Source organism: Myiozetetes cayanensis, unplaced genomic scaffold (assembly GCF_022539395.1).
Source record: "Myiozetetes cayanensis isolate MyiCay16 unplaced genomic scaffold, myiCay2020 scf4, whole genome shotgun sequence".
Lineage (NCBI taxonomy): Eukaryota > Metazoa > Chordata > Aves > Passeriformes > Tyrannidae > Myiozetetes > Myiozetetes cayanensis.
The window spans coordinates 53008772-53027101 of NW_026087631.1; the positions used below are offsets into that span (position 1 = coordinate 53008772).

The window sequence follows — 18330 nt, forward strand, 5'->3', positions numbered from 1 at the left end:
TTGCTATAACATCATGGTTCAGTTATTTAATTCCTGGACACTGTTCAGAGAGAGGCAAAAATCAACATCCACTTGGTGGAATTTGTTTGTTTTTCTGTTCATCCCACCATTGTTTTTCCAGTCCATCAAGATTTCTACAGGAAAACAGTATTTGTTTTCTTTTGTAGTTGACAGAAAGTACATGTTACCCACAAAGTAAGTGGAGGCCTTATGTGTTGCTGTTTTCCTGAACTTCATGAACCAGATTGCATTCACAATTAATTATGAGTAAATTGAACCTATACACTGTTTGTGCATGCATACCAGCTCTCCTGCCCTCTTTAAATGAATTGACCGTAGAAATAATATGGAAAGTATCTTAACAAAAGTGATCTACTTATTCTCCCCCCCACCGCTGATTTGTTTCTGATCCTGTAGACTTTGATCTAACTTGCAGGAAAAGGAATGTATAGATCAAAGCAAACCCCCAAATTAAATTCTAATAGCATAATAGGTCTACAGGTCACATTAAGCATGCAAGCAGGAGGATTGAATTTGAATATGATTTTGAAACTTGTTGATCGGAAAATATATAAATGTGCTTACATACACATGCTTTTGCTCAATTCCAAGACACTTTGAGCTCATTTAGAATTACTCTGGAGACTTTGTGGTGCAGTAGATCAGATTGTAGTTTAAATGGCATCATGTTGACCAAATGGTGTCAGTGATTAATATCGAAATTAATGTAGAAAAAAATTGTAGCTGAGATGCCAAGTATGTTAAACCCTTGAAGAGAAATGATCTAAAAAACTCGTCTGGAATGCGGTGATTTCACCAACCCCTGGGTCAGAGTCTGCAGACAGTTGCAGATGTAGAAATCTGTTCATGACTATATGACAAAGCACTCATTTGACCACAGACAGGTTCAGACTTGGCATGAGGGGATGCAGAACTGATTGAACCAAATGGAATTGCACCAAGGGGAACTTTCTCCCCAGAGACGCAGAAAGGTCCTTGGCAAATATACTGCAGCTAACAAAGCTATGTTCATTCACAGCTTGGTTTTGCTGGTCTCACTCTTGCTCCTTAGGACACTGGCATCTCACTATATTTCATATATAAAGTTGAAGTGTCACACTGGAATCAGTTCTACGGACTGAGCACTTTTCCAGTGCTTGGGCCTGGGGAAGGCACAACCCAGCACAGCCTGGGAGAGAGGCCCAGAAATTATGTGATCTGTTTAAGTTTCTGATTCTGACTCTGAAAACAGCTGACAGAACATAAATATGCATGGTAGATCTCAGGATGATACATTTATGCTCTTTGTAGTTGAAACAGATTCACAAAAACCTTTGTTAATTGTGCTTTTAATTTAATTTGGTGTATTTTGCAGCATTAAGTAATAAATGTCCTACTTAAATGCTCAATAAAAAACCCTAATAACATAGTGAGGATAAGAATGACAGAAGAATCTGAAATAGTTCAGGGATTGGGCTTGTCATTCTTGACTTAGTGTGTGTCTGTTGAGAAAAAGACCTGATATTAATAGGCTGAGATTACCTAAAGTCAAAGAAATGGCTGAGAATACACACAGTATATGCAAGCATTATATTTGTCTTTGTAGTTCAGGACTCAAAGGCAAAAGCTGCCATCATTTGGACACAAATTAATTGTTATTCTATGAGAATTTTTCTAAGTGCACTAAGAATGAAAAAGTGAGATTTATATAATTCTTTGTTTGTTCAGAGGAACAGCTAGCTGCTCCCCATGGAAGTGATGCACTTCAACACTGTCTCCAGTCATACCCTCAGTGGGGTTGTTTGCAGGCTGAGCTGTGTGTTGGACCCTTCTTAATCTCTGCAGAAAAAAGGAAAAGATGGGGAAATTGTTCTGCAAAATATCATCCATAGTGTCTACCGAAAACTCCTAAACTATGTCACATTGAGGTACTTGGTAGTGCTGAACAGAGATGACCATTGTTCCTACTTCATCCCAACCTTGAACTTTTCTCATCCCCCGATGGATGGGATATGACCTTGGACCCCCTTACCATGCCTGACTCCCCAAGTACCTCTTCAGAGAGCCAAAAACTATAATGAGGTAGATGTCTCCTTTTACACTTCATAATTTCACAGAGTTTGGCTTAAATGTCCTTTTACATCACTGCTTAAAATGTCAGTACAAAATCTGATAAAGAGAAACAAAGAAAATAAATTTTACTGTCAGAAAAAAGACAATACTTACTAAGCAAACCAAGGACCTTAACTCCAAAACTGTCAAACAGTGAAGATTTGAAAAGTATATGGTCTACCTTTTACCATTTCCCTCATGGAGAAAGCAGTCCTGAAAGTTATGGCTATGTATTTCCACTACAAGTATGAAATATCTAAAATCTATTATTTGCCTGTGGTATGCATACTGAGAAGAGACTAATTCCCACAACTGTCAACACGTTTCAAAGTTTAGTGCTTACACTTGCAATACTAAGGGTATAACGATAATAGATGGAATATAAGGAATGGAAAGCTTTTTGGTTTCTACAAGGTTAATGGCAGAAGGATATGCTGAAAGACAGGTCAAGATGGTTGAAGTCTTTCAAGAGAAATGAAAGTTCCAGCTCATCACAAAATGTGCTCTGGCTTACACATACACTTGGAACCGTAGACTGCTGTTTTAGTTTAATTTTCTTATATCCTTTAAATCTGTTGCCCTTGCTTCTCAACTTAAACTTATACGCCTTTGATAAAGCGAGTATCTAATTGTTTGGATTTTTAAATTGTTATTTTATATGTTAATTATAGAACTCCATTGAAATAGATGAGAACATTTAAACAGATAAGCAAATTAAACATTTAAACAGATAAGCAATCTTTTCCTCTTGCTGCAAAACCATCTAATCAAATTCACTACATCAAAACTATTTCAGTACCAACATGTGATTTTACGAACACAAGATTAGGCATTTGCTGCCAGAATATGCAAGCTAACTCAGCTAAACAAAGTGGTGCTCTGGTTGCCCGTGTCTGCAGCCAGTTTGGCCCAAAGGCTTCATTCTAGACTGGGAATTCCTGGTGTGAGGAACTATCTTTTTGTTTGTTTGTGAGATGCGTCAGCCTCTTTATACATAATAAATAAAATCACATCTAGAAACCTCAGGGAAGTGGAATACTGGTTGTGAGAGAGATGGTCTTTGTAAAAAATACAGAAAACCCTCACTTCAGCCCTCTTACAAGGACTCAGAAATAAAAAAATAGCTGAAGTATTTGTTATGTGTATTGGTCTTTAATTAAAGCTTTAACCAGTGTGTATTTAGGTCTCTGGAGATACTCCAGCATGGGTGCCCCAGACAAGGAGATATTCACTGATGGATGGTCCTGCAGATTTCAATGTGTTCATCAGGTTTTGGGTAATGAAGGAAATAAGCAGGGGAAAATCCTTTATGGTCCCTTTTTCAGATGTTTTTGTCAGAGGATTTACTGTGAAGGGTCTGGCAAGATAGGTGACTTACAACTATCTTCTGGGTGATGTGTCTCACCAGGATATGATGCTTATGAAACCACCACCTCTCCAGGTACCATGACCATCCTGGCACATTCCCAGTTGGAGGCAGCCGACCCATGTGCAAAGCCGCCTCATGCAGCCAAATCAAACAGCCAAAAATCTGCTTTGACTCATCGATACTGAACAGCTAAGCAGTGCAACTCTTAAGAATTAAGTACAATCTGTTACATTTTCAAGTAATTAGGAGAATTTTTACTCTAAATTTAAATAAAATAGAATGTGGGAAAGCATAATCTTTATGAGGAGATGAAGGTTTAGATTCTTGAACCATAACATAGGTGTTTGGCGAATAACCTAGCCAAACAGGCTTTGTCTGTGCTATTGGTAGTACCAATCTCAAGACATCAGCAGTCTAGGCAGCTTAACTCTCTTTTAGAGCATGCTGAGAATATGGCTGAGCAGGAGGTTCAGTAGTGTGACAAATACAAGCAGATTACAAAGGAGATTAAACAACTGTATAGGGGTTGCCACATAGTCAAATAATTGGTGAAAATTTAGAAGAACCTGCTTGCTGCAAAAATTATTGATAGATGATAACGACTGTCTCTTTTTCAGCACAGAGCAACACTATGCTCAGAGTTAAGTACCGGGGAAATTCCTCAGGGCCAAGTGTTATTCTAGCTTATTCCCACAGAAAATATTAATATGAAATGTGTTACCTCTAAGGTCCTCTGGAAAAATGTGTACAGTAATTGTTTTGAGACAGATAGAAAAAGTGATACATTTGCAGTTGTGAAGACAAGGACTAGTACAGGATTTCAGGTTCTACCACTGTGTTTTTTTAATCTTTGAAATTACATGTTTATTTAGAAAATGTACTAATTATCTTATTTCAATTTATGTAATCTCAGGAAAGCTCTGAAAGCTACAGAGATTTTGTGTCAATATTCTCCTACTGCCAAAAGTGTTAATTTGGAGTCTCACACAGAGCTCCTCTCTACATCACTGTATTGTAAAGCTGTGTTAGAGACACACAGCACCTCCTTTCAAGTTGTTTAATCTGTTTTTATTCATGAGTGTTTTATAGATTTGACTTTGAAGTCCCAGGAAAAAGGAGTTCTGTGTTTTGACATCTGAATGTCTTTAAAGACTGGATGAATCAGAAAAAAGAAAAGTGTATTAGATGTACAGTGATGAATGAAACATATTGTTCATTACTCTTGAGAAGCAATTGTCAATGAATCACTAGTAATGATGGTGATTTTATTATAGAACTGATTCAACCATATGTCAGGCAGATGATAACTCTAACTTGTTCCTTTCTAATAATGCAAAAAGTGCTACTGTAGGTTAAAGTGAAAAACACAACTGCCAAAAAAAACCCCAGTTGCTCATAACATATAATTTCATTGCCGATCATCTTATCAAATCATCTGTCTTCCAAAGTTTTTGTAATACTTTTTGAGAAAAAGTAGCTTTTACCACCACCCTACAGGACAGACATTTAAAAAAACATCCTCCTGTTAAAAAAAGATGCTTCAAAAAAATACACATTTTTTTCTATAGATAATTTCAGAGAAGAATGGAATGTAGATTACTGTGAGTGGAATAAGAATTCTGTGCATCTAAAAAATAAAATACTATCAAAAATATGTCATTAGTAAATGATCAACAAGATCAAGACATTTAATCAAAGAATTTATTTCCTTTTGTTGTAATGTCCAAGAACCAATTTTTCTCAAACTTATTTAGCCAATTTAAGTTTGTGCCATTTCCTCACAGAAGTAAGTGAAATCTAATCCATGTTACTCAGTTGTTATGAAACAGTGAGATTATAGCAGTAAAGTTGTTTCTGTTCCCAGCTGTGAGACCACTCATGATGCTAATTATAAAATTCAGTTTTTGGTTAAACGTGCAAAAAAGCAATCTTACTTATGAAGTATAAAAGGAATAGCTTACATAAAGACAACTCCCTACACATGTAAAAATTTGTAGGTTTTAGTTTTGAATTGTAATCAACATATAAAAGAATTTTTGTTTTGGACTGGAGAGCGTGTGTGGGGAGGCTTTTTTTTTTTTTCTTTTTTTTTTAGTGAAGTGGATTCAAATTAATTGTGTAATAGCCACAACAGCATTTTGGAACATTATTTGGCCAAAAATGGGAAGTTATATTATTTGATCTGCAAACACGTATTTATGCAGGTATTAGTATTTCAAATACTCTCCTACAGAAATCAACTCTATATTCAAGTATTTCAAGCTGAACTTGTAACTTCTGCTCTGCCATGGTGTTTTTTGAAAATTCTCTCCACTTTCATCTGGTCAAAGAATGCAAAAAATAAAAAAAAAACCAAAATGAATCATGAACCCAAGCCTTTCACGCATCTAAGACTGCGCTGTTCTTGCAGAAAGGCAGAGAGAAGGAACACAGTTTATTTAATTCCCCAGGGCACAGTACTTTTAGTTGATTTTATAATTGTAGTTGATTTTGCACTTGTAACTGATTTGGTACTTATATTGCCAGGCAATAGGAGGTTCTCCGAGTGTCTCCTGGCTTATGAATGTCACTGCACTCCAGGCTTAAAGGAAATTGTTCATGACCACAATATGTACGCACTGAAGTCTTTGTGTCCAGGATACTCAAAAGGACAAATCTGAGAATGAGAGGCTGACACAGAATGTTGGTTCCAGTAATAATAAGAGATGATATTGTGGTTTTGCGGTCTGGTGCAGGCAGAGTGTTTTCTATGAACTTCACAACCTCCCTCCTTCATTTTCCTTGTGTGTGAAATGGGAATAATGTATCACTGCTTCAAAAGAGATTGAAAAAATTAGCAGGGTGTCTGTAAAGCACTGTAGAAGTGATAAAACACAGACAGTCAATAGAAAATGAAGTTAAGTAGCTCTAGAGAAAATGACACAGAAATCTTTAGGAAGAAGTCCAAGAAAAAACATCTGCCAAAAGAAGCTTGGGAGGCCTGGCAAAAAGAACAGAAAAGCAGCATTTTTGGTTTGTTTTTCCCTTTGTAGATCAAAATGATATGTCAGATGCGATGCAATATGTTGTTTGTACAGGAGAATTTGGGAGAAAAAAGAATGGGAATATCTGAACAAAAAAGCATCTTAAAAATTAGCTGTGCTGTGCCAAGAAGTAGATGGAGTGTGTGGATGGAAATACAGGGCTACATTGGAGAATCTGGCTTGGAGTTCCACCAGTCTCCCAGGACAGGGACACTGCCAGCTAAGATCCAGGCTGGGCTGATACGAGCAGTGCTTGTGGGTGGGTGGAAATAGCTTTTTGAGTCTCTAAAAGGATGAGAAAAAAAATCTAAAATCCATGAGCTCTATTTCATAATATAGTGGTTGGCATTCAGGTACCTCAGTAAAATGAGCTCTTGGAGATTGTACAGACTTGTTTTTTTCCTGTTGCCTTCTCTGCAGGCTCCCTGTTGTTCTTACTTCAGCTCAACTCTTTCTCTCTTGTCTTTCATAATTTTTCATTTCTCCTGTACTGTTCCTTAATAATCTTCTGTCCTGTTCCTCTTTTTCTCCCTCTTGTCTGCATTCCCTTGTTTATTTCTTCTTTTCATTTCACAGTGTGACTATGTACTGATTTTACCAAAGTCTCACCATGTGTTGTTCCTTCAGTAAATAATAGCAGTGACAGCTGTTCATCCTTGGTGCTCTTCTCCAGTTCTCTTGCCTATAGGTAATATTCCTGTCAAGGAAACCAAAACCAAACTGATGACCCAAAACCTGCAGCTACACAGTGTACAAACAGAGACTTCATTAATAAAAAATTGATGCTTGGTATTAGACAAAATAAAAAATTAATATTGTCAGAAGTGAATTACGAGGGAGAAGAACCTGCCTGATGAACCAAAGTCTTAGCAAGTTAGCCCTAAGAAAGATGTATCTTTTGTAGATGCCACAGTCAAGAAGACATGTGATGAGACTGATCAGAGGCAGAGTAGGAGAACCCCTAAGAGATATAAAGAATGCTGAAACATGTTGATAACAGACATGTTTTTGTTATTGCTAAACAACCCTTACACAGCAACAAGGCCTTTTCTGCTTCCCATACCACCATGTCAGTGAGAAGGCTGGTAGTGCACAAGGAATTGGGAGGGAAAGAGCCAGGATAGATGACCCCAGCTGACCACAGGGATTTCCCATACTATATGACATCATGATCAGCAAATGCAAATGAGGAAGAAGGAGGAAGAGGGGGACATCTGGAATAATGTCATTTCCCAAAACCCTGTTATGTGTGCTTGCAACAGGGTGAGTTCGAAAGGATGCCGAGATTGAAAACCAAGTCACTGCTGAAAGCTCAACAATAAACCCAATATTGATTACAAAAGTGTCCAAGTAAATGGGAGCCTGAGAGACAGGAAGGGAGAGGAGTGAACAAAGCCCTCAGTGAAACCCCCACTCATGCAGGTCTGTTTTGTGAGGTTGTCTTACCGACCCCAGGATAACCAGAATTCCCCATAGCAGAGGCTGCATCCTCGGAGGGTCAGCAGGCTCACAAAGATCACAGGAGTCCCTGCAAAAGGCAGGGTTGTCCTTCATGTGAAGCTTGAGAGCCCCGAGCATGAGCCACCTGCATTTTTTATCCAATTAGCCGGAGATGTCTCCCTGGGCCGGTGTGGCAGCACCGCCCAGCCAGAGGCCTTCGGTCCCTCCCCCGTTATGTGAGTGCACCCCTTCAGTGCTGAGTGAGAACTTTGGGATTCCCCTCACACTTGTGCTGTTTCACTCAAGGGGTCTTATCTGTTTGGGTCTGGGGGCTTTACTTCATCCTCTCCTCTTCAGTTTCTCCTTCAGATGTCCTCTACAGACAACCAGCCAATCACAGAACAGCAACTAAAACAGTTTGTACAAGAAACTGTCTCTCCAAGGACAAAGCTCCAGTTTATCGGTGAACTTGGCAGGCAAAGAACCAAACTTTCGCAGGTGGCTGGGCCAAACACAGGCCTAAAAATATCAACAATCCCTGATACAGTGCTGGAGCCCTACTTTCCTGGGAATGGGTGAACACCTGCCTGCCTGTGGGAAGTGGTGACTGAATTCCTTGTTTTGCTTTGCTTGTGGTGTGGATTTTGTTTTACCTATTAAAGTTACTTTGTCTCAACCCCTGAGTTTTCTCAATTTTATTTTGCTGATTCTCTCCCTGATCCCATGGGAGGGGGAGATGGGTTGCCAGTGGGTTTAAATGATGAACTGTGACAAACAGAAAAGGATTTGTGCTGAAAATCCAACATAGGAGCACTGCAAGAGCATCATGAGTGAGCAGATGTGGGAGCTGATCTTGTAATGGGAGACCAAAAGGCTATAGAAGACCTGTGAAAAGGAGGATGGACACCTTCTGTCCTGTGTATTAGAGAAGGAGGAACCAGCAGAGTGAACCCTTGGATTCACATCACAATATTCGTCCAAAAGTTATGGCTAAATTTAGCACAAAGTCTTGTGCAACTTGTAACAGGAGAGCCAAAGTCCTAATGAAGACGAAATTGTGAAAGTTTCTGTGTAGAGTTGCAGCTGGATATAAATTTTACCTAAATAAAAAGAGGACAAAAAAGAAGTGCAAAATACCCACCTTCATCTGAAGCTATCCTATAGGATAATGTAGAGGGAAAATACCTTTAGGCGGCTTCTCTAGAAAATGTCCTCACAAGATAGCGTATGTATTTCTGGGCCACTTGTCTCCAAGACTTCTTCCAATGTGGCAAGCCCTTTTCCAGTGTTGTCAGAGACAAACAGTCTAAAGATTCCAGATAGCATCTCAGTGCAAAGAAACTGCTCAGAACTCAGTCTAAGTCTACTCACCTATTCCATTCAGCTCAAAGTCATGTCCCCATCATATCAACCAATTTTATTATCCTTCTTCCCTATGTTGTGCCACTAAATTGCTAGATTAAGAGGCATCAGGTCAGCCTGAGAATACATGGGCTTCAGAAATGCTGTCATTCTCATTTTCTAAAGTGTAATAGTTTTAGTGAAATCCTGATTCTAATTCTGTCAAATCCAGACAACTTTTCAAAGCAAAGATATTATTTAATCTAAATGGAATAATTTTCTTTCTCAATATCTCCGTCATATTTTTTAATGTCAAGCATGCATGAGTTTAGCAGCACCTCCTCATCAAAGTCCCAACACAAGAATGGCTGGCAGTCAGTGAAATATATGAAAATCAGTAAACTGTTCTTGTACAAAGAGCCTACTTAGATTAAACATATAGTGCACTGCTTTTTAGGTGAAATATCAGAATCAAAGCTAAAAGCCTGTACTAACTTTGTGTCATGAGCTCTTAAGTCTCACTAAAACCAATTGTACGCATGGTTCAAAGATATGATATACAGCACATTTAAAACAATGTAACTTGTTGAAATACAAACCTTACTGTGGGCAATGAAAATATTAAGGATTTTATTCTGCAACTGCTTTCTCATCTTGTTAACTACCCCATCACCCTGAAATTTACCTACATGCAGGAGGGCTGATTGAGTCAGGCCCTAATTTTTGCAGGTCAGATCTGTCCTTTGTATTAAAGGAAAATAGCTAACTTTGAAATTACGGTTTTGGAAATATGCTTCTTGGCTATTTTTAGCAACACAGTTTAATCCCAATGTTTGTCTTTCCTTCCTTTCTCAGTTAAGATGAATAATAACTAAGAAGAATATCAGTAATATGTCGCATTTATATAATACCCTTCATTTGATGATTTTTAAAGGCTTCATGGTCATGAATAAATGAAGCATTTAGACAACAGTCTGTAAGTAAGTAATCTTGTGGTATAACCACCTTGTCTTTGTACTCATTATTTTCAAAATTCATCTGCTCATTTTTCTGGAACTTGAGTAAAATGTAGTTTTTATGTCTTATTTAACAAACTATGGTTTGCACTATAATGGAACTGCAAACAACTGTCAAATCACAGAGAATATGCCATATGTGATGTTTTACTAAGCTGTTGGGCCAAATATTCTGGTATAAGTCAGAACAGCTTAATTTATATGAGCAGAGCCTTTCAATCAAACTTAAAATAACAAATCCATACACCCAGTTTTTTTTCCTTCTTCCGGAGCCAAAGTGCAGGTTTCAGAAGTTGTATTACAACCTCTGGGAGTGTGAAAGCACTATGGCAGAAAGGCAAAAAAGGAAACAAATCAAACCAATCCTTTTTAAAAGAAGTTCACATATACCTTAAATATATATTTTTTTTGTTTTGTCTGCTTCTAAACATTAAACCATTCAGTGTGTAGCAGAATTGTTATCTCCAGTCCTCAAAATTTAATGTGTGAACTGAGTCTATTTCTCAGTGTGCTGGGATTCTCAGGGACAGGCAGGGAGTTTGCTGTGGGCAGAAATTGTTCAAACAACCCACAGACCTCACATCCCTTCCAGTGATGGAGATGTTAGATGACCAGATTCAGAGCAGAAACATGTTGGCAGAACCAAAATTTTGGTAAACATTAGAGGCCCTTCCAGTTATTGGATTGCAGTGTCAACATGGGATATTGTATGACTTGTCTCTCCTATAAAATTTTTCACCCTGCCTTAGTCACAGCTGTTGTCATTATTAGGCATTAACAATGATAAGCACAATGCAGAAGGCTGTGACTGGACTGAGGCAAGAAACTCACAACAGTTCAGCACTTGGGCAAAGGCACAGACAAGTAAGACATAAGCATCACATGAGAAGAGAACAGCACAAATGTGTTCCAGACTTTCACAAATTGTACATTTTGTAGGAAACTGGAAAATATTAAAAAAATACAGTAATTTTATGGGGGGGTCTGGGCTGCTCTAGGACCTTTACCGACAGTCTGATTAACACTCATTATTGATAGAAGTTCCAGACTGAGAGAAAGTGAGAACTGAAGCCCTGCAATTTTAGTCCTCTTAAAAAAAAAAAAAAAAGCTTTCCTTTCACCTTGTAGTGCGTCAGCACAAAGAGGGCTGTTTGTGTCCAAGCAGTCAGAAACACATTGCCAACACTCAATCACTGTTTGGAAAACTGGAAGCTTTGGGAAAAAAAGGATGGGAAGATTTTTTCACAATGTTTGGGAATGCTTGGAATGCAAAAACCCCTACTGACTACCTGCTACCCTGCAACAGGGCCAGAGCACAGAACTGCAGATTCTGCTGATACCGTCCAACTGTGTTAATTTTCCTGCTGCTTTGAGTGTTTTTCATCATTCTTGCCTAAAGGAAGAGAAAGACAGGAGGGACCTTTTCCTGCTCCCTTTGAGGCCTACAGCAAGTTTCCCCTCATTGGTAAAGTGTCAGGACCTGTACTTAATCAAATAGTTTCGTATTTCTGCAGCAGACTGTATTTCCCTAAAAGCTCTTGATATGAGCCATAGATCACAGCCATAATCCCATGACACCTTAAGAACAGATTTTGGTCCTGGAGCTGGCACCCAGTGCAGACAATGCTCCTTAACTTGGTGTCACTCTGCACAGTGAACCCATTGTCTTTGGGCCTGTACCTTCTCCTGAAGTCATACTTAGCCCTTCTTGGTTTTCACTTTTACACTCACAGTGACTCTGGGGCACCAGCACTGGCTGTAATAACACTTTATCAGGTGAGATCAGGTCAGGTTAGGAGGGATCATCAGGCTGGCTTATCTTCCTTGCAGATCCCTCAGTTCTGGTTCTGTAGCACAGTGCTGCCTTGCAGGGAAAGCCACCCCAAACAATGTCCTTGTTGACAGTTCCCTGCTCTGGCTCTGGTCCACAAGCAGTTTGAAGGATGTGACCCATGAGCTGCATGCCCTAAGGAGGCAAAGGTTTCAAGAAACATGTGCACCCAGAAAGAACACTGGCTGTGCCAACTGGAAAAATAAACTCTAGCCTTCAACACCATGCTCACTCTGGCTGTAAGCAGACTGGTTCACATCTGTATGCAAGGATTGTGCATGCTCCTGTGGTCCCTCCCCATTTTGGCAGGAAGGATCTAGGAAAAAGTTGTACAGAAGAATGCCTTTACAACATCCACCATCAAATTTTCAAAGTAACAGTTTGGACCTGCTTCCTGCCTCACTGCCATGGGCAGTTAAGACAGGAGCAATGGGAAATGGTAACATTCCATTTTTAAGCTCAGAAGCATTAAGAGGTGTATGGCACTGAAATAAAAAATAATATCTGATTCTGCCCCCAGGAGATGCATGCTTTTCTACTTGGGAGATCAAATTTGAACAGGTACAAAGAAACATTCAGTTAGTAAGAAGGTATGCTGTTTCTTACAAGACTGTAAGAAGCAGCATAGTGTAAAGGCAATCTGTAGGCCAGAGCTGAAGTGGCATTGATTTTTCTGGTGATAGCTATACACAAACAAACAAACCACAGGGCTCTGAGAGCACATACAAGACATGCATTAATGCTCAAGGCATTCAGATGAGAGCAGAAATGAGTCTGCTGGAGCTATTCCCTACCTGAACAAGATGCAAAGTAGTAGTTTGCAAGATGCCTGTATGCTCAGAGCTAACAAACACAATCAGGAAGCAGGAGGCTCTCTATTATGTGTTTTCACAATACATGTCATACATAATGCTTTATATTATGATGTGATAAATCATTTGTTTATATCCACAGACTCACGTACTTTAAAACAATCAGCAAAGGACTGCATTGCAAAACAGTTTGTCACCGCTGATTCTCCAAGCTTTCAATGACCTCTGTTTGCCCAGATTGTTACTGTTTGTCCTTTTAAAGAATATGTGGCAATATAGCAATTATCCGAGGAGCAAGAAAGGAACATCACTAAGCAGAAGTTTAACTGTGTCAATTCTTTCTCAGAGCAGACCAGGTGTTAGACACCTACAGCCTGGACTTTAAAGCACTGCACCTTTTCTCTTCCTCCCTTAACATCATGTAACTTGCTGAGTTATCTAATGGTCTTGCAGGCTATGATCCCATGTTATGTCTCTGATTGTTTAAAGCAAATAGAATAACTTTCACAAACCTCAAAGGAAAGAATGTATCTGTGCATTTTGTCAAGAGGAAAACACATGAACACAGAGGTTAAATGACCTAATGAAAAGCATACCAGAAGATTACTGGCAGCATCAAGAATGAAGCAAAAACTAAAAACATCCCATCTCACCAGCCGTCTTTTACCAGCCATTGTACCACAGAGTCTTCATCACTGTCTTTGTAATGCAATGCATAGCAGTGTACAATTGCTTCTACTGACGCTCTACCCTTAACAGTTTCATTGCTTAACATTTTTTTTATGCAGATGGGAAAATATTGCAATCCAGTTTTTCAATATAGATTATTCCCTGTCTGTAACAATTATCTCTAAAATCCTCAAGTGATTCTTCAGTGTTTTATGCTTTGAAAACATCTTCAGCAAATTTTACTGCTTGAGCAGGAATAATTTAGTAGTTTTTCTGTGGGGGATAAGATATTAGGATGACCAGAAAAGATGACCCACTTCTTAAGAGAAGTCTATTAAGGACCATAATTTCCTTAAATTATTACCATTCAAGTTGAACACTAGGGGTCATATTTAGATAACTACTGGCATACTGCAGAGCACATCCAGGAGAAAAACAACCACTCACTCACTCGCTCACTCACTAATGACCTATGAATGTTTAACAATTCGCAGAGGAACAGCTGCGATTTTCACAGCATATAGTGCAAATGCGGCTTTACTGGGAAGTGTTAGGTTGGGCCTGGTACTTTTGTGCTTTCAACAGGAATCTGAAAAAAAAAATACTCTAGGCATTGGATAAGCTCTACCTTTTTCCATAATGGGGCGTACCCCTGCGCAGATATCTCAGGGCTTGTGCTCTCTTCTTCTTGTATTTTCAGTACCAGAATAGTTACAGTTCAGGAAAAGCGGGACACAAAATTTTTGTAGTTGAGACAAAGTGCTCTTGGAAAGGCCAAAAAATTCATTTAAGAACCAGATTCAGAGGCAGCAACACCATTTTTTAAATTATTTTTATTAATCTTTTGTATACTTAAATGTCCCGAAGTAAAAATTCACCACCTATAACCTCCACACGGAAGAGAACTGACTCCAAGCAAAGTGCCTTGAAATTAACTTTTCACCATTCTTACAGCAGTCGAAATAGACTGCAAGGAGATATGTGCAATTGTGGAAATGCAGCTCTACTTGTGCAAAGTCATGTCTCTACTGAGGCACAGAAATGTTTCTTTCATAACAAGCAAGAAATGCTAGAAGTGGCCTGGTGGGTGTCTTTACATTCCCAACAGTGCTGTGGTTCCCTGATAAATGTGGAGGTCTTGTGTGCTCATGCTGTTATTGATTGTCATAATTCTGATTAGATCTCAGTTTGCAGCATCATGCAGTTCCAGACAATGAAATGCAGATGTAGAACCTAAGCATTAGCTCATGCCTAACACCTTTCTGTCTGCATGGCTTGCTTGTTTCCAGCATTTCCTCTAGGAGACTATTTCACAATTTGAAATATCTTGCTGTCATAGAGGTTTTCCTGACATCCATCCTAAAATTTCCTTCTCTTAATTTTATCTCATTATTACTGATTAAACACCCTTCCACAACTACAGACAGGTTGTGGCTGTTCTTCGGTGCACATGCTGAAGAAGAAACAGGGAAACTGAATTTAACCTTTCCCTGTGAGGTAAATGCAGAACCAGCAACAAGAGACTCTTTAAAGAAAATTCTTTCAAATTCGAAGTGATAAACATGCTAATAGATACAGTTAGTTTGAACTCAGATGCTGTAAAAAATGTGAGTCCAAAATAAAAATAAATAAGCAGTTCAAGACAGACAAAAGGTGAAGAGGATTTTCACCTAAAGGCTTTTGAAGAGCCTTAAAACTGTTTCATAATATATGGTGTCATATATATGTCTTTCAATATTTTTTTGAAAACATATTGCCACACTTAAGCATCCCCACTGTTTTATGGAGCTTCTGGTGAAACTCCCTGACCCATACAACAACTTTCTGAAGTAGTTAGCAAGTTACTCCAAAATCTTATTGATAGTAACTTTTTAGTAACAGGTTATTCCTCAAAGTATGGATTTGCACTCAGGCATGGCTGTAAGAAACTGTGGATTCACAGATTTAACTAAAACTCCTCATCACTTGGTGCAATAATAAGAGATTACTCAGTGTTGTCCTGGTTAAATTCTAAGATGGCAGACACGCAGATGGAACGCGTGTACCAGAAGCAGCCGACGATCTTCCAGAATAAGAAGCGAGTGCTGCTGTGTGAGGGTGGCAAGGAGAAGCTGCCCCGCTACTACTACAGCAACATGGGGCTGGGCTTCAAGATCCCCAAAGAGGCCATTGAGGGCACCTACATTGACAAGAAATGTCCCTTCACTGGGAACGTCTCCATTCGGGGCCACATCCTCTCAGGTGTGGTGACCAAGATGAAGATGCAGCGCATGATTGTGATCTGCCGCGATTACCTGCACTACATCTGCAAGTACAACCACTTTGAGAAGCATCACAAGAACATGTCTGTGCACCTGTCCCCGTGCTTCAGGGACCTGCAGATCGGGGATATTGTGATGGTGGACGAGTGCCACCTGCTCAGCAAGACTGTGTGCTTCAGTGTGCTCAAGGTGACCAAGGCTGCAGGCATCAAGAAGCAGTTCCAGAAGTTCTGACACCTGTGGGGAGAGGTGGGGGAGGAATAAACATTGAGAACGTGGAAAAACTTTTTTTATTTTTTTATTTTTTTATTTTTTGTATTTAATCTCTACAGCTACCTGAAAGGAGGTTGTAGCCAGGTGGGGGTTGATCTCTTCTCCCAGGCAATCAGCAGTAGGACAAGAGGGCACGGGCTTAAGTGCTGCCAGGGGAGCTTTAGGTTGGATATTAGAAAGAAGTTCTTTACAGAGAGAGTGATCAGGCATTGGAATGGCCTGCCCAGAGAGGTGGTGGATTTACCATCCCTGGAGGTTTTAAGATGAGGTTGGATGTGGCACTGAGTGTCATGGTCTAGTAATCACAGTGGGGTTGGATCAAGGGTTGGACTTGATCTGGGAGGTCTCTTCCAACCCAGTTAATTCTATGATTCTATGATAATTTACCTCTATTATGCTGACATTTAGTTCTCCTTTGGTTTCAAATTGAGAGGTCTGTTTTTTATTCCCTTTCTCAAAAATGGTTGCTCGTATATAGCAGCTGTTGCAGACACTGAGCCTCAACACTGAGTGGAATAACCAGTGAGACACTTCAACCCCTAAATACTCTGCAGGAAGTCAGAAAGTTCTATCCACATAGAAATTAAACTGTATAGACACTTTTATGTTAAAATGTATAGCTGTTCACAAAGTTTGTTCTTCAGAAACCCATGTTATTTCACAGATCAAATTTATCTCTGATTTGATTTCAGAAAAGTCAGAACAGTATCAACTGAGACCCTAAAGGACTAAAACAACTTTTCACAGAACCCTACAGAAATAAAAAGAAACTTCAAGAAATGCTCCAAGTTAAATGAAATAACAAACATTTCAAATGTTCTTTTTTTCTTTAAGATCTCTGGGAAGAGATCGGTGTGTCTTAAGAAATGGCTCGATTTTAAAAAGCACACCAAAGCCCAGCAAATACCTACTGTTGACTCCTAAGTCTGTTAACTGGGATACCAAAAAAATATGTTATTGTCTTTCCTTTTCCTGCTTGGAACAGAGAAGCTCCACACAACTAATGGCTGAAACACAGCTTTTCCTGCATCATGCATAGCTGGATTTGTGGATTTGTTTCTAGTCCTAAGGCATGCCGAACTGCATTGTGTAACTATCCACCTTAGTTCATCTCAACATGGTGGATTTCATCTAGGGGTGGGCAGTAACATGATGCTGACCCTGATTTCAGGGTGGATAAGGAAGGTACATATCCAGGTCATGGCCTCTGTAGATTACAGGTGGAAGGCTGATATATGGTCTGCCAATGTGTTGGAAAGAGTCTTGTCTGGAGAAAAGCCAAGCAGGCAGTGAAACAGAAAGAAAACATCTGGTTTCTTGGAGTCTTCAGACAAGTCGTGTAAAGTGGGTATAGTAGTAGCATAATTATATATTAAAATTTTTCTTCCTTGGGTGTGATGCAACAAGGGAAGCATGTAAAGGGTGAGGCTAGTGGTTGAAACAATATTCTCATGTGAGTTTTCACAAGCTTTACCAGTAGTATTTTTATGCTAGTAGGCTTTAATATATTTGTTATACTCTATCATTGTGACCCATTTCAAATCAAAAGGGGTGCCCTATTAATTCTGTCAAATGTCATTGCAAAAAGGGGAAAGTTTTATAAAACACTGTCAGAAGTTCTGTGTTTTGTTACATCTGAACTCAGAAATAGACTTTTAACAGTGGGATCCCCACCCCATACTACTTAGAAAATGATTTTCAATGAACAATTATGTTTATTTTAACATAATCAATTTCTATAAGATCGACCATAAGAGGAAGATAAATGTTAAGCTACAAGGTTTTTACGCAATAGTGATAGAGAACTATTTTTATCAAGTGTATGACTTTGGGACAAAATAAACACCTGATGTATTAAAGTAAGGCAAATGGGACAACTCATCAGAGGCAGGTCAGAGGCTGGAAGAATTAGCATAGGAGCCTCTGCTTGATATGTTTTTGTATTCCAATAGGAAATCACATAAACAAAACCTATTAACTTAAATATTGAAATTGGCATTTCAAATCACAAGCTGAACACCTCTTAAAAGCTGGTGAGAATGACTTAGCTTGGGAGCAGCTTATGCAAAACACTGAAGCATGAGCACTTGCTGTGGTGATGAAGAAAGTGACTCATCTTTGGAGTTCTAGCTTCAGTATTTGACTCTTCAAATCACAGTTTCCCTGCTTGGGAATAGCAGAGG

At 39.1% G+C, this 18330-nt stretch overlaps 2 protein-coding genes across 2 annotated transcripts in view; one reads left to right on the forward strand and one right to left on the reverse strand.

Moving 5' to 3' along the window:
• Positions 1-7779: 7779 nt before the first annotated feature.
• PTCD2 (pentatricopeptide repeat domain 2) overlaps positions 7780-18330 on the reverse strand; it is a 101390-nt gene continuing 90839 nt past the window's right edge. The window contains exon 11 of the transcript XR_007630586.1: positions 7780-8032. The gene's annotated coding sequence lies outside the window, so the exon portion shown is untranslated. The remainder of the gene's footprint in view (positions 8033-18330) is intronic.
• On the forward strand, positions 15629-16108 carry LOC126647423 (40S ribosomal protein S11-like). Its single transcript, XM_050329656.1, has one exon. It carries the CDS (start codon positions 15629-15631, stop codon positions 16106-16108), a length of 480 nt encoding a protein of 159 aa, XP_050185613.1.